At 41.2% G+C, this 14,375-nt stretch overlaps 1 protein-coding gene across 1 annotated transcript; it reads left to right on the forward strand.

The window, feature by feature from the left end:
- The first annotated feature begins 9,591 nt into the window (after nt 1–9,591).
- Nucleotides 9,592–10,494, forward strand: TAS2R10 (taste 2 receptor member 10). Its single transcript, XM_058682327.1, has one exon. It carries the CDS (start codon nt 9,592–9,594, stop codon nt 10,492–10,494), a length of 903 nt encoding a protein of 300 aa, XP_058538310.1.
- The last annotated feature ends 3,881 nt before the right edge of the window (nt 10,495–14,375 follow it).

The raw sequence follows: 14,375 nt of genomic DNA on the forward strand, positions 1-14,375 counted from the left end.
GTCTTCCACTTTTTTCTGCCTTTTGTGGCTTCAACTGAAAATTTTATATAATCCCTTTACTTGTAAAGGTTAAATTGTACTGTAAAGCTAACGCTTAGCTTGAAAGATAAGAACTTTGTTCTGACACTGAAGGTCAAAAGATAACAGCTTTATTTTTATTTTTGTAAATCAGATTTCATACTCTTGTGAATCAGGCTTTACCAATGAAGGAAACAAAACCTGAAAAAAGAGCGTCAGAGACAAGGTCAAAGAGATCCACTGGTTGCAACTTAGCGGCAGAAAGTCTAAAATAATTATTTTATTTGATAACTGTTTCTGACTCATCTGGCAACTGTTTCTAACTCATCTGGGAACTGTTTCTCTGTTCTGTTCCCAGATAATGATAAAACGATGTGATCGGCTTTAAAAACTCTGTACCCCGGCTGTTCAGGGCCACACTCTTTTCAAGAGTGTTGGTCCCGATCAGTCAGCCACACTCTTACCAAGAGTGTTGGTCCCGATCGGTCGGCCTTGCCTCTCAGCGTCACTGGCGACGAGTGTGCAGAGGTCCAGGTTCAAACTTGCAATAAACGACCCTTGCCGCTTGGCTTTGAGTTACGACTCTGGTGGTCTTTTGTGAGAGGTTTCAGAACTTCGGGCATAACATTTGGAGGTTCCACCGAGATTTCCCCCGAGCCCACCAGACTTCTGGTCAACGGGTCATACCTGATTCCGATCGATCGCTCCCTGCGGCTTTCCCTCCCGCTACCTCCCTTGCCTCTCATTGTAATAAACTTTGTTGCAACTGTCACTGGTGCCCATAGCATTCTGTTTCAGGAGTCGGGTGGATGCAACATTTGGTGCGTTGGCCGGAAAAGTTAAAAGTCTAAAACAGGGCCCTTTCCTCGGATTGTTCCACCGACCCCTGAGAAAAAGCTCAAGATTGGGAGAGGACTATAGGAGAGCTGCCTCAATTTTCGGCCTCCACGTTAAAAAGCCAGTCCTTCAAACTCTCTGCAAGGTAAAAAAGACCAGCTTTCAGATGAAATGGCCTCCACAGGGGATCTAGAGCTCAGAATAAAAATCTTAATGAGATTAAGCGGCTGCCCCCTCTACACTCTTGTCCAGAAACCTTGGCAATAATCTCGTCCCTCTGCTCTGATCTTACAGACATTCCCTTACAGGACCCTGATATCAGCATGTTTTCAGACGGCAATAATTTTGTATCTCAAGGGCAAAAGTATGCCAGCGCTGCAGTGATGACAGACCATAAAGTTTTATGGCAACAGACCCTTCTCCCAGAAACTTCAGCCCAGCACACAGAGCTCATTGCACTAACAAAAGCCCTAAAACTTAGAAGAAATAAGTCAAAAAGTGGAGCTACTGATCTTGACAGAGCCCTTGCTTCCACCGGAGCCCAGTTACACTCCTAAAAATTTAGAGTAAATTTCAAGAAAAGGGGGAAATAAGATACCGGGACAAAAGTGGTTTCAAGATCCTGAAAGTAAGATACTCTTCCCCGTGGCACTCGGGTGGCAAAAATGCTGGAGAAAAGAGAGACGCTCTCCTGCTCCAGGAGCCTGTAAATCCGAGACCATTTCAGACCTGAACCCACAAAATCCTTGGAGGAAGACAATGGCTTTCTTTGTTAAATTAGATAAATGCTGTGAATGAAACATCCCTGCCCATCTGCTGGGCTTTTCATGACTCTAGGACACAGGTGGCTCAAATTGACAGTCCCGCAGAGTTAAACCTGTGTTCGGTTTGGGGTTATGGGTTGCCCTCAGTTCCCAGGGCAGCAGAGGCACTATCTGTCTGTCTGTGCCCCATCTCCTTCCTCCACCCCTTTATCACCAAGAAGCAAGGAAAGAAAATCTCTGTGAAACTTATAACGCTTCTAAGACTGTTGATGAGATGTGTGACTGTTTAAAGTAGATAAAGCTTGTGATTCCCACCCTCCTGTGACATCAACATACAGCCGCTGGTGATGAAAGAAAGAAGGAATACAAGTTCACATACAGGCTAGGTTGCATAGGTCGCTGGAGGGAATGCCCACATTGTGCCCAGGCCAGCCCAATATGGCTGCATGTTTAGAGCTACACGCCTGTGGCTGGCTGACGGTGGGCGTCCTGACTCCGCTGCTAGGCACAGTCACCTACTCCCCATGGCTGTCCGCGCCTCTATTCCAAGCCACCAAGGGCGCTTTGTCTCGGGAGAGAAGGAGACGCTAAGCCTGGCAAAAAAAAGTGTGTAATTTAAAAAAAAAAAAACAGAAAGTAAAAGACAGGTGTATTAAAAATAAAAAAAAAAAAAGGTGGTAGGCAAAAAAAATGGCAATATAGAGGCCGGTCTAATGTACCGGTGCTAAAATTTCTTAAGTAGGCTAGGCTTCCAACTCTAGGTAAAAACCAAGAAAGTTGAGTAACTGAAGGTGCCATGGCTGGTGCTTAAATTTTCTAAGTTTATATAATAATAAGTGTAAAAGACTCATAAAAAACTTTATAAATGTAGACACAGGAATCAAAAACAAAAACTGGCTCAAAGTTTATTCTCTTAGTCCGCCTGGCTCATATCACTGCTCACCACCGTAGCTGGGCCACTGCTATTGTTATTTCTCAGGTTAACTATTGGCCCGTGCATTATCAATTGATTAATACAGTTGTTAAAAGACAAATTAATAAAATAAAAATTATGATTAAGTCCAACTATGTCCCCTTAGTTCCTAATGATAAATCAAAAGATTGATTCACTGACAAGAAAAGGGGGAAATGTAAAGGTTAAATTGTACTGTAAAGCTAATGCTTAGCTTGAAAGATAAGAACTTTGTTCTGACACTGAAGGTCAAAAGATAACAGCCTTACTTTTACTCTTGTAAATCAGACTTCATACTCTTGTGAATCAGGCTTTACCAATGAAGGAAACAAAACCTTAAAAAAGAGCGTCAGAGACAAGGTCAAAGAGATCCACTGGTTGCAACTTAGCGGCAGAAAGTCTAAAATAATCACCTCATTCAATAACTGTTTCTGACTCATCTGGCAACTGTTTCTAACTCATCTGGGAACTGTTTCTCTGTTCTGTTCCCAGATAATGATAAAACGATGTGATCAGCTTTAAAAACTCTGTACCCCGGCTGTTCAGGGCCACACTCTTGTCAAGAGTGTTGGTCCTGATCGGTCGGCCACACTCTTTTCAAGAGTGTTGGTCCCGATCGGTCAGCCACACTCTTGGCAAGAGTGTTGGTCCCGATCGGTCGGCCTTGCCTCTCAGCGTCACTGGCGACGAGTGCGCAGAGGTCCAGGTTCAAACCTGCAATAAACGACCCTTGCCGCTTGGCTTTGAGTTACGACTCTGGTGGTCTTTTGTGAGAGGTTTCAGAACTTCGGGCATAACATACTCTCCTTGCTTAGCATACAAGCTATACTTCTTTTTTTATTATTATTACCTTTTTTAATGGTTGCTTGAGAATTTGCAATATTCATTTGCAATTAATCCAAGTTCACTTTCTTTTTTTTAAGTTAAAAAAAATTTTTTTAATGTTTATTTATTTTTGAGACAGAGAGAGACAGAGCATGAGCAGGGGAGGGGCAGAGAGAGAGGGAGACACAAAATCTGAAGCAGGTTCCAGGCTCTGAGCTGTCCGCACAGAGCCCAGCGCAGGGCTCAAACTCACAGACTGCGAGATCATGACCTGAGCCGAAGCTGGACGCTCAACCGACTGAGCCACCCAGGCGCCCCAAAGATTTTTTTTTTAATTTTTAAATAATCTCTACACCCGATGTGGGATTTTTGACTTACAACTCTGAGATCAAGAGTCCCACGCTCCACCGACTGAGCCAGCCAAGCTCTCCCCAAGTCTACTTGCAAATAACATGGCATCACTTCGTGGATAATGCAGGTCCTTTATAATTACAAAATAATCATAACTCCTTCCATCCCTTGTATTATTGCTGTCTATATAAAAGTATACATAAGTGTACAAGTATACTTATACTTGAGCAAAGTATATACAAGTATACAAGTATACAAGTATACTTATAAGTGCAAAGTATACACAAAAGTGTACATATATATGTACATTAAATATAATGTTCAGTTTTATACTTGTTAAGGTGGCATAGTGACTTCCAAGCTCTTTACATGTGGAACCAGAAACCGGAAGTCCATTGACAGGTTTTTCAAAGAAGTTCCAAAGAGAAATTACATACTAGTTGAGCATTTCATTTCTGGTAGTCTACTGGGGATATAGCTGTAGACAAATAAACAAAATACCCTCCTCTTTGTACTCATATGTGAGTAATAATAAAAAATAAATAAACTATATTCGATATTGATAACTACAATGAAGAAAATGAAGCAGGAGAGTGGAAGTGTTGCAATTTTAAATAGGATGGCCAAGAAAAATATCACTGAGAAGGTAGCATTTGAACAAGGTCATGAATGAATGAAGAGGGAAGCTATGCTAAACTCAATGAAGGTGTTCAAGAGAGAAAGGGGCCGAAGCAAAGGAGGCCTCTGTAGCGGGTCCAGTCTGTGGTGCAAGCTGTCCTGGCACTTGGGCCACATGACCTTGTAGATTCAATGCTATGAGAGGTAGATAAAGATGTCATGTGAAAGCCCTGATGGAATTGCAGTCCAGAACCCTAAGAATACTGGGATAAGGCCTTGCCTTCTGCAGAGAGAACTACTCATGCTGTGTTACTAAACCCTAGTAGAGTTTGTACATCTAACCAAGGGATACCCAGTGACTATGAGACCAGAGCTACCCATCATGAAATGAACATTCTCAGTTCCACCATATCACAAGGTGGATGCAGCAACAGTCTGTCATACAATGAAAATGATTAATACAGGATTGGATCTGAGTCAAAGCAGCTGATTTTTCTGACCTCTAAGAGCTCCCTTTAGATGATAGCTTCCTTTGAACCTTGCAGAAGTAATCCAAAGATGCGGGTCTGTTAGAGATTCTTTCGAGTGACTGCAAATGAGTCAAGTGTTCTTTTTTCATGGCAGTGAATTTAACGATGGCAGGGGTGATGGCTTGGGAAACGTGATCAAAAAAGGTGTGACTGCTCTTTCTCTCTCAAAAATAAATAAATGAATAAGTGAATAAATACATAAATACATAAATACATAAACATTAAAAACAAAAAAAGAGATGTGACTGCCAATTGACCCAAAAGTTGAACCTGGCTATTTGGAGGCCCCTCACCCTTTCCCTTGTCCTTGGAATATGGGTTCCGCTTGCTTTTCTGCTCCCAGAGGCTGCCCCAAGATATGGCCTTGAGATAGTAATGTGATGTTGAAAACAGAGTGAGACACCTGCACGGTGTATGTGACCGAGCCCGGTTAGTGCCTCTTTATAAACTTCTAAGATTTAGAGGGTGGGTGTAGGGATCCATTTGTCTTACTACTGCCCAAGACAAGCCTCGTATTTAAATTCCCTTTGCCGTTATTAAAATGCCACCTACCGGGGCGCCTGGGTGGCTCAGTCGGTTAAGCGTCCGACTTCGGCTCAGGTCACAATCTCACGTTCCGTGAGTTTGAGCCCCGGGTCGGGCTCTGGGCTGATGGCTCAGATCCTGAAGCCTGCTTCCGGTTCTGTGTCTCCCTCTCTCTCTGCCCCTCCCCTGTTCATGCTCTGTCTCTCTCTGTCTCAAAATAAATAAATGTTAAAAAAAAAAAAAAAAAAAAAATTAAAAAAAAAAAAAATGCCACCTACCGACATGGAGAGTGGCCTGCTTCTTTCTTTGGTTTCGCCCTCTCCTCTGCATACAGGAGCCAGTTTCCAGGAAAGCTTCTAAGAGGGTTGTGAGCCTACAATTGGTGAGCCAGGCAGGAGACTAAAGAAATGGGCCTTGGAAAAGAGGCATTCTATGGGGAGATCTCGAATTGGCCATCAACCTCTAGGTGGGGAGAGGTGGCCCATATATCAGATACATATGGACCACCTCATGAGCAAAGGGATGCCAGAAAATGCACTTGTTGGTGGAACAGTGCACAGTACATTACTCACTGTGGCAAGGAAGGGAGCACTGTGGTCTGGCCAGTGGTCTGGCCTCCATGATGGGCAGTTCTAGCTGGCCACTGATGCCTGGCTGAAGGATAAAACTCATGTCTAGAAGTTGAAAGACAAGCTAAGATAAGAAAAGGACATGAGAATGTCAACACTATATGCAGGAAAGATGAATTACTAAATTCTACTCCTGAAAACAAAATTCCTCTGTATGCTAACTAGAATTTAAATAAACATTTGAAGAAAAATTATTGTCCTAACCTGTGTTTTCTCTCACAGCCTCCAAGGCAGCCAGAGGGCTTCCATAAGAACCACGTCCTTGCTAATATAGCCCCTTGCTGACCACTCAGGGCCCGTTGCAAAAGAGACAGATGTTGGGGCAATGGTTGTCTCATTTGGTTGAGTGTTCGACTCTTGATTTTGGCTTAGGTCATGATCTGGGGTTGGGGGATTGAACCCAGGGTGGGGCTCCAGGCTAAGCATGGAGCCTGCTTAAGTTTCTTTCTCCCTCTGCCTCTCTCTCCCACGTGTTCTCTCTCTCTCTCTCTCTCTCTCTCTCTCTCAAATTAAAAAAAGAGAAAACAGTTGGGTGTAAAAGATTGTAAGAACTGGTCAGGAGGAGTAGAGTGTTGGGGAAGGTAATGGAGAAAAGATATGACACCAATTGACCCATGAGCTGAACCCAGACACTTGGAGGCTTCCTCACTCCCTCTCCTGTACTTGGAATGTGGGTTCCACTTGGCTTTTCCACTCCCAGAGGCTGCTCTGGGACATAGTCTTGAGATGGTGATGTGATGGTGAAAGCAGATGCATGGAGTATGAGCCCCATTAGGGCCTCTTTATACACTCTTCAGATTTGGAGAGTGGGTACAGGGATTCATTTGTCTTGTTGCTGCCCAAGGCAAGCTTTGTAGGTAAGTTCCCTTTGCTATTATTAAAACTGCCCCTTGTCAACATGGACTGGCCTGCCTCTTTCTTGGGTCTCTCCCTGACTTCTTCATACAGGGGCCAGTTTCAGATTGCACCACGAAAGCTCCTGGTGAGAAGGTGGTGAACCTACAGTCACGGCATGAGTGTCCCATGACAGTGGGGAAGGCAACGACCTACAACGACTTCTCGTGGCTGCAGGTTACCTGTATATTCCCTTTCTTGGTTATTGCCTCAAGTTGATTTTCCAGTCTATTTCTCATTTCTGTGAGTTATACATAAGCTTCTAAAAGATTATTTTTCCATTTAAATTAAGTTAGTTTCTGATTATGCAACCAAGAACCTTAGTAAGTACGGAAACTATTTGGTGGTGGTTGGGGGGGGAAGAGGGGGTGTGAGCTTAATACCTTAATTTTTTAAAAATTTATTTAATAAAAACTATAAAAGGACTAAAAGAAAATAAAGCTGTACATTTAATCTCAAGAAGGCATTTTGAATCACAGAGGAAGAGCTTGAAATTGTAAGGGGAAAAATAGATGTACCTAACTTTAAAATATGTGCAAGATCTGTACCTTCTAGAAAACCATAACAGTGGAGCGCCTGGTGGCTCAGTCCGTTAAGCGTCTGACTCTTGATTTCGGCTCAGGTCATGATCCCGTCGTTCGTGAGATCCAGCCCCCTGTCCAGCTCTGGGCTGACAGCATGGAGCCTGCTTGGGATTTTCTCTCTCCCCTGGTCTCCTGTGTTCTCTCTCTCCCCCTCCCTAAAAATAAATAAACAGTTTTAACAATGCTGGCTGTTAATGTTAGTCTTTTATTTGGAGTATTTAGCACATTTCCATGGAATAGAATTTATTTTATTGAATTTTTTTAAACATTTATTCATTTTTGAGAGAAAGAGAGAGGCAGAGAGCAAGTTGGGGGAGGGGCAGAGAGAAGAGGGAGACACGGAATCCAAAGCAGGCTCCAGGTTCTGAGCTTTCAGCACAGAGCAACTCCGCAGGGCTCGAACCCACGAAACCGTGAGTTCATGACCTGAGCCTAAGTCAGACGCTTAACTGACTGACCGCCTAGGTGTCCCAAATATCATTTATTTTTTATTTCTAAAAGATTCATCCCCAAATGTTCCCATTTCTTTCTGACGGTATCTTATTTTTGTTCTTCTCTGAAATTGCATTTGTACCCTTTATTTTTTTACAAACTTTTCATACATAGCTGTTACATCTGCAGATATCTTATCTGTCAATTCCAATATGTGCAGTCCATGTAAAGCCTAAGTTTGCTGCTTGTTTGTGTTTGTTTGGCTTTCCTAACTCACGCATAGTCTGCTCCTATGCTTGATGGTATTTTATTGTGAGCTCATTGTGAAATTTTCTGCACAGAGTTCGTGCCGAGATGAGTGGGAGTTCTCATCTCTAAAGCTTAGTTTATTCATTTTTAAAATGAAGATAATAGTAGAGCCCATTTTAAAGGCCTGTTTTGTGAAATTGAAACAAGAAAATGACCATAAAGTGCTTGGCACAGCGTTGGGAACATATTAACGTCACAAAAAAATGTCAAGTGTTACTTTTAAAAGTATATAAAAACAATATATTGATTTAAGTAATGGTTTCCTGCTTCCTCCATCAGAATATAAACTCTATGAATCACACAAGGTTTGAGGTCCTGTGTATCATTTTATTTCTTCAGTGTCCAGGAGAGAGCATAATATATTTAGACACTCAGTAAAATACTCCTTGACTAAATGAATGAATGGATGCCATCAAAGTGGAACAGCCTCGATGAAAAGATTATTAATAAAAGCCTTTGAAATCAAAAGCAGTCAACATAATCTTCTGCATTCATAGATGGAATAACTTATGAGACTAAAAATCCAGCAACAATTTTGTAAGATAATATTTGTGAAATTTAGCATACCCAGAGTTGAGCTTAAGTTTTTAGTAGAGTAGCAAAATTATTAAATTATTATTCAAGGGTATTACATTAATGTTTTAATTGTTTTTAATACCTACTTTAACACAAAGTAACAAGTGTTTAGTGTTTCTATACAATTGAGTTATAACCTATTGTCCTCTTTATATTGAAACTTGAAATATACCTTGCCTAAATTATCAGGAAAATGCTGAAAATATGTTTCTGTATGCCTTTCATTATTCAGAGTAAGTGTCTATACTGGCTAAATTCATTTGTCGCCTCTATCAACTACTTTTTTCCTTTATGTACATCTAAACTGTCATAAACACAACATAAATGATGTTATAGTTGATATAGAAAAAGATGAAGTCCAAGTTTTGTTTCGGTCATGTGTTGTTTCCCGTGGATATACGTTTGGCACTCCTACTCCACAACTCAGGCTAACAAATGCAAAATAGTCCGGGGAGGACAAGTGAAATCCCCAACACAGAAACTTTCATTTGCATCTTAACAAATTGTAGGTAAGACTTCAGTTTGGACACACATTCTCCAGGCTGGCTAAGTTTTATAGATGTCTCTGAGGGGGTCTCCATGAAGACGTTTCAGATTCCATCACAAGGCATTATTGGGGCACTTTCAAGTCTTCGTGTAATGAAAGAGAAGAACATAATTCTTCCATCAAGGTGCCAACGTTTGTCCTATTCTGCAGCAGGTAATCTAAAACAGATGTAACAGAAGCTATACTGGGAATCAGCAGATATGCTAAGCATAGTGGAAGGTCTTCTCATTTTTATAGCAGTTAGTGAATCAGTACTGGGGGTTTTAGGGAATGGATTTATTGGACTTGTAAACTGTATGGACTGTGTGAAGAACAAAAAGTTTTCTATGATTGGCTTCATCCTCACCGGCTTAGCTACTTCCAGAATTTGTCTGATATTGATAGTAATTGTAGATGGATTTATAAAGATATTCTCTCCAGATATGTACTCTTCTGGTCACCTAATTGATTATATTAGTTACTTATGGATAATTATCAATCAATCAAACATCTGGTTTGCCACCAGCCTCAGCACCTTCTACTTCCTGAAGATAGCAAATTTTTCCCACCACATGTTTCTCTGGTTGAAGGGTAGAATCAATTGGGTTCTTCCCCTTCTGATGGGATCCTTGTTTATTTCATGGCTCTTTACGTTCCCTCAAATTGTGAAGATTCTTCGTGATAGTAAAGTGGGGAATGGAAACGCAACCTGGCAGCTCAGCATGCAGAAGAGTGAGTTCTTTACTAAGCAGATTTTGGTCAATGTAGGAGTCCTTCTCCTCTTCACGCTATTCCTGATTACATGTTTCCTGTTAATCATTTCCCTTTGGAGACACAGCAGGCGGATGCAATTGAATGTCACTGGATTCCGAGACCCCAGTACAGAAGCGCATATGAAAGCCATGAAAGTTTTGATATCTTTTATCATCCTCTTTATCTTGCATTTTATAGGCCTGGCCATAGAAATAGCATGCTTCACAATGCCAGAAAAAAAATTGCTGTTTATTTTTGGTATGATGACCACAGTCTTGTACCCCTGGGGTCACTCATTTATCCTCATTCTCGGAAACAGCAAGCTAAAGCAAGCCTCTCTGAGAGCATTGCAGCAGGTCAAGTGCTGTTAAGACAGGGCCACTGCTCCCAGCCGCAGAGACTCGTGTGGGAAGAAATGGATGTCCTAGAATGTTCTAGTGAAGAGGAAGCCCCTGAAGTTCTGTTCCACTTGCACGACATACTCGCATCGGTTGTACCTGTGTTATTGAGCGTCACTAAACTCTCCCATAATTATTTTGACTACGTTGTAGGAAATTTCACTCTTCACCATGAAAATTCAGTGGCTCGGTCAGTTTCCGTGCACTCACACCTTTCCACACACCGCTCAGAGGAGAAACAGCTTGGAGCCTATTCACTGTAAGGGTTTCACTGGTGAGAATAAGCACCTAAAACTAGAGTTTTCACGGTGCTTGACTTGACTTCCGTGAAGCACTAACAGCCTTTCACCAAGAAGACCCGTAGAAAAAAGAAGGCGAGACGAAGGAAATTGTAATCGATCTCGCTGTTTAGAATGTGGATGTGAGAGACAGAGACCGAGATGCAGCTTTTGAGTGTGCATTTTAAAGTTTTTAAAAGATCACTTTTATTTTCACTGTTTAGATCTTAATGTTCTTTTTTTTTCCTTTTTTTTTTTTTTTTAACTGGCATGTGTTTGATGGAGCAGCAGTAGCGACAGCAGCAGGTGTTCTGTAGGAAATAGCTCAGGAAACAGTCTACATGGGGGACAGGGGATCAGAGCACTGATCAAACCAGTCTTTATATTCTTCAAACCCACTCATTTGAGATGAAGCAAAATCATGAACCAACTAGAGTTGAGCTGAGCGAAGATTCTGCTAGAAGTGCAGATCCAAAGGACTCACCAGGGTCACTGAGTTGTGCTGAGGGACACAAGACTGAAGCCAGCATAGAATCAGTGTGAAGTGTGAGATGCTCTCCTCCAGGGTCTTACACATATTTACATTCATACACACAAACCCGCACTCACAGGCATTTACAATGCTGGTTTTCAATTTTTTTTTTTTTTTAGCGTTTTATTTATTTTTGAGAGAAAGAGAGAGACAGGAGTGTAAGCAGGAGAGGGGAGAGAGAGAGAGGGAGAGGGAGACACCGAATCCAAAGCAGGCTCCGGGCTCCAAGCTGTCAGCACAGAGCCCAACGCGGGGCTTGAACTCACGAACCACAAGATCATGACCTGAGCCGAAGTCAGATGCTCAACTGACTGAGCCACCCAAGTGTCCCTAAAATGCTGATTTTTAAAGTGAATATTTGTATCCAACCCAGAATGCGACCTGAGTAACCTATTTTGGCAACTTGTAAAAGTCCATGGACCCTATACGATGGCCTGGGGCCTAGAAGATATCTAAATATAAGGGCTTAATTCATTTAATAGTTTTTAAACACTAACTCTGCTAGGTGCCGAGGCTATAGTACTGAACAAGAGGCCAATGTAATGAGTAAGACATTCTGGTAGAAAAGCAAATAAATAGCAAATAATAATTTAAACAATTCTACTTATGGTGGTGGGAGAGAAAAAAAACTAAAGGGTGCTAAGGTGCTAAGCAAATGACCTGATTTGGTCCTGCGCATAGAGAAGGTATCATTGAGCTTGAAATGTTTTTGTTTTGTTTTGTTTTAGATCTGAATAATGCCTAAGAGTAAGGTGGGCAGAACAGGAGAGATTTGGGGTGGGTGCATAGGTGTCAAAGCAAGAAGGAGTAGAGGGCATTGCAGGAAATGAAAGTGCAGCATGACTAATATATAGAGAGTGCGGTATTTGAAATCATTTTTTAAAGAAAAATTCCAATATCAGGGCACCTGGGTGGCTCAGTTGGCTAAGTGTCCAACTCTGTGATTCCAGCTCAGGTCATGATCTCGTGGGTCATGCATTCGAGCCCTGTGCTGATAGGCAGTAGCCTGCTTGGGAGTCTCTCTCTCCCTCTCTCTCTCTGCCCCTCCCCTGCTTGCTTCTCGCTCTCTCTCAAAATCAATAAATAGAACATTTTTTAAAATTCCAATATGGAAGAACTTGATAAATTCCTTGCAGTTGCTAAGTTGCCCCGCAGAAACAGTAAGCTAATATTTTGATAGCGAGAAACATGACCCAGCCTATTTTAATCTCAAAATCATTCAAGATTATTATTTTTCAAGTTATTACTTTGACCACAAAACATCTTTTTAATTTGCATTTATTTGATCACTAACGAAGTTAAGCATTTGTACAGAATTATTAACCAACGGCATATAATTCAGGAGAATTGTTCATTTGTTTTCCTTCTGGTTTTTTTTTTTTTTTCACGCCTTGTAATGTTTCTTACCAAGTTGACAATTTATATATTAACATTATGGCATATATGTTATGATCTTTTTTCTTAATTTGCTGTTCAGTAAATACCTTAATTTGTGGTGTTTGTGGAAATAAGTTTGTAATGTATATGAAGTCAAATCCCTTTGTTTACATTTACAATTTCTTCCACTGCTATTTTGAAAAACATTTGATTTGTTTTTATTGGCGTATGTTCCTTTCATCCATTTTTTTGTCTGATTATAAAATCAAACTGTTTCACTGCACCTAAAATTCAAAAACACAGAGTACGAAGGAGAAATTAAGACTGTGCATATTTGTAACACTTACCTAACTAGTGTTAACATGTTTCTGTGTGGATTTCAAGACAAATTTCAAAATAGACAGGTATAGATACATAGGTACATTGCTTAAAAATTTGTTTTGATTACATTTATATGTAAACTAGATGGATAAGTCCTTTATCCACAAACAGCAGGATTATAGATGATTTTTGTTTTCTTCTTTTAGCGTTTTGTAAATTTTGAAATTTTCTGTAATTTATGCAATAATTGATGTAATCAGGGAAATATAATCAAAGAAAAAACAGGATACATGAATATAAAATCTGTTTGGGGGGCGCCTGGGTGGCTCAGTCGGTTGAGCGTCCGACTTCGGCTCAGGTCGTGATCTCACGGTCTGTGAGTTCGAGCCCCCCATTGGGCTCTGTGTCGACAGCTCAGAGCCTGGAGTCTGCTTTGGATTCTGTCTCCTTCTCCCTCTGCCCCTCCCCACTTGTGATCTCTCTGTCTCTCAAAAATAAATAAATGTAAAAACTAAAATAAAAAAAAATCTGTTTGGTTAACTTTCTTTGAGGAATGATAAAAACAACATTCTCCAGAGTTTTCATAAACTGTAAGTACCGACTCTAAATGTCTACTGCCTTGGCAGGTCTGATAATTTAGTTAATTGTTTGTACTCTTTTTTTTTTTTTTACTTTCATTAATTAAAAAGTTTTAGGGGTGCCAGGGTGACTCAGTCAGTGAAGTGACCTACTCTTGGTTTTGGCTCAGGTCACGATGTCATGGGCTGTAGGACAGAGCCCTACATCGGGCTCGGCACTGACAGTGTAGAGCCTGCTTGGGATTGTCTCTCTGCTCTTCTTCTGCTCATGCTCTCTCTCTCTCAACATAAATAAGTAAATAAAAGCCTTTTAAAAAAGTTAAACAAATTTTAACTGCAGTATCATTGACATATAATATTAAATTAGTTTGGGGTGTGGTTCAACAATTGCATACAATATAAAATGCTGACCACCAAAAGCATAAAACCACATTACGGACTATATTCCATACGCTGTGCTTTATCTGCCAGTGACTCATTTATCTTATAACTGGGAGTTTGTACCTCCTAATCCCCTTCACCCATGTTGCCCTCTCCCTTAGCAACCATCAGCTGGTTCTCCGTATTTATGAATCTGTTTCTTTCCTTGTTGCTGTCATGTACTGGCTTGATTCTGACTCCGGGTCGTCGGATGTTTTGTGATTCTGCTTGGAACTTGGTTTCATTAGAACTGTACCTGTGGGGATTGTTTAAAGAACTCCCAGCAGGGGCGCCTGGGTGGCGCAGTCGGTTAAGCGTCCGACTTCAGCCAGGTCACGATCTCGCGGT

Source organism: Neofelis nebulosa, chromosome 8 (genome assembly GCF_028018385.1).
Source record: "Neofelis nebulosa isolate mNeoNeb1 chromosome 8, mNeoNeb1.pri, whole genome shotgun sequence".
NCBI classification, from domain to species: Eukaryota; Metazoa; Chordata; class Mammalia; order Carnivora; family Felidae; genus Neofelis; species Neofelis nebulosa.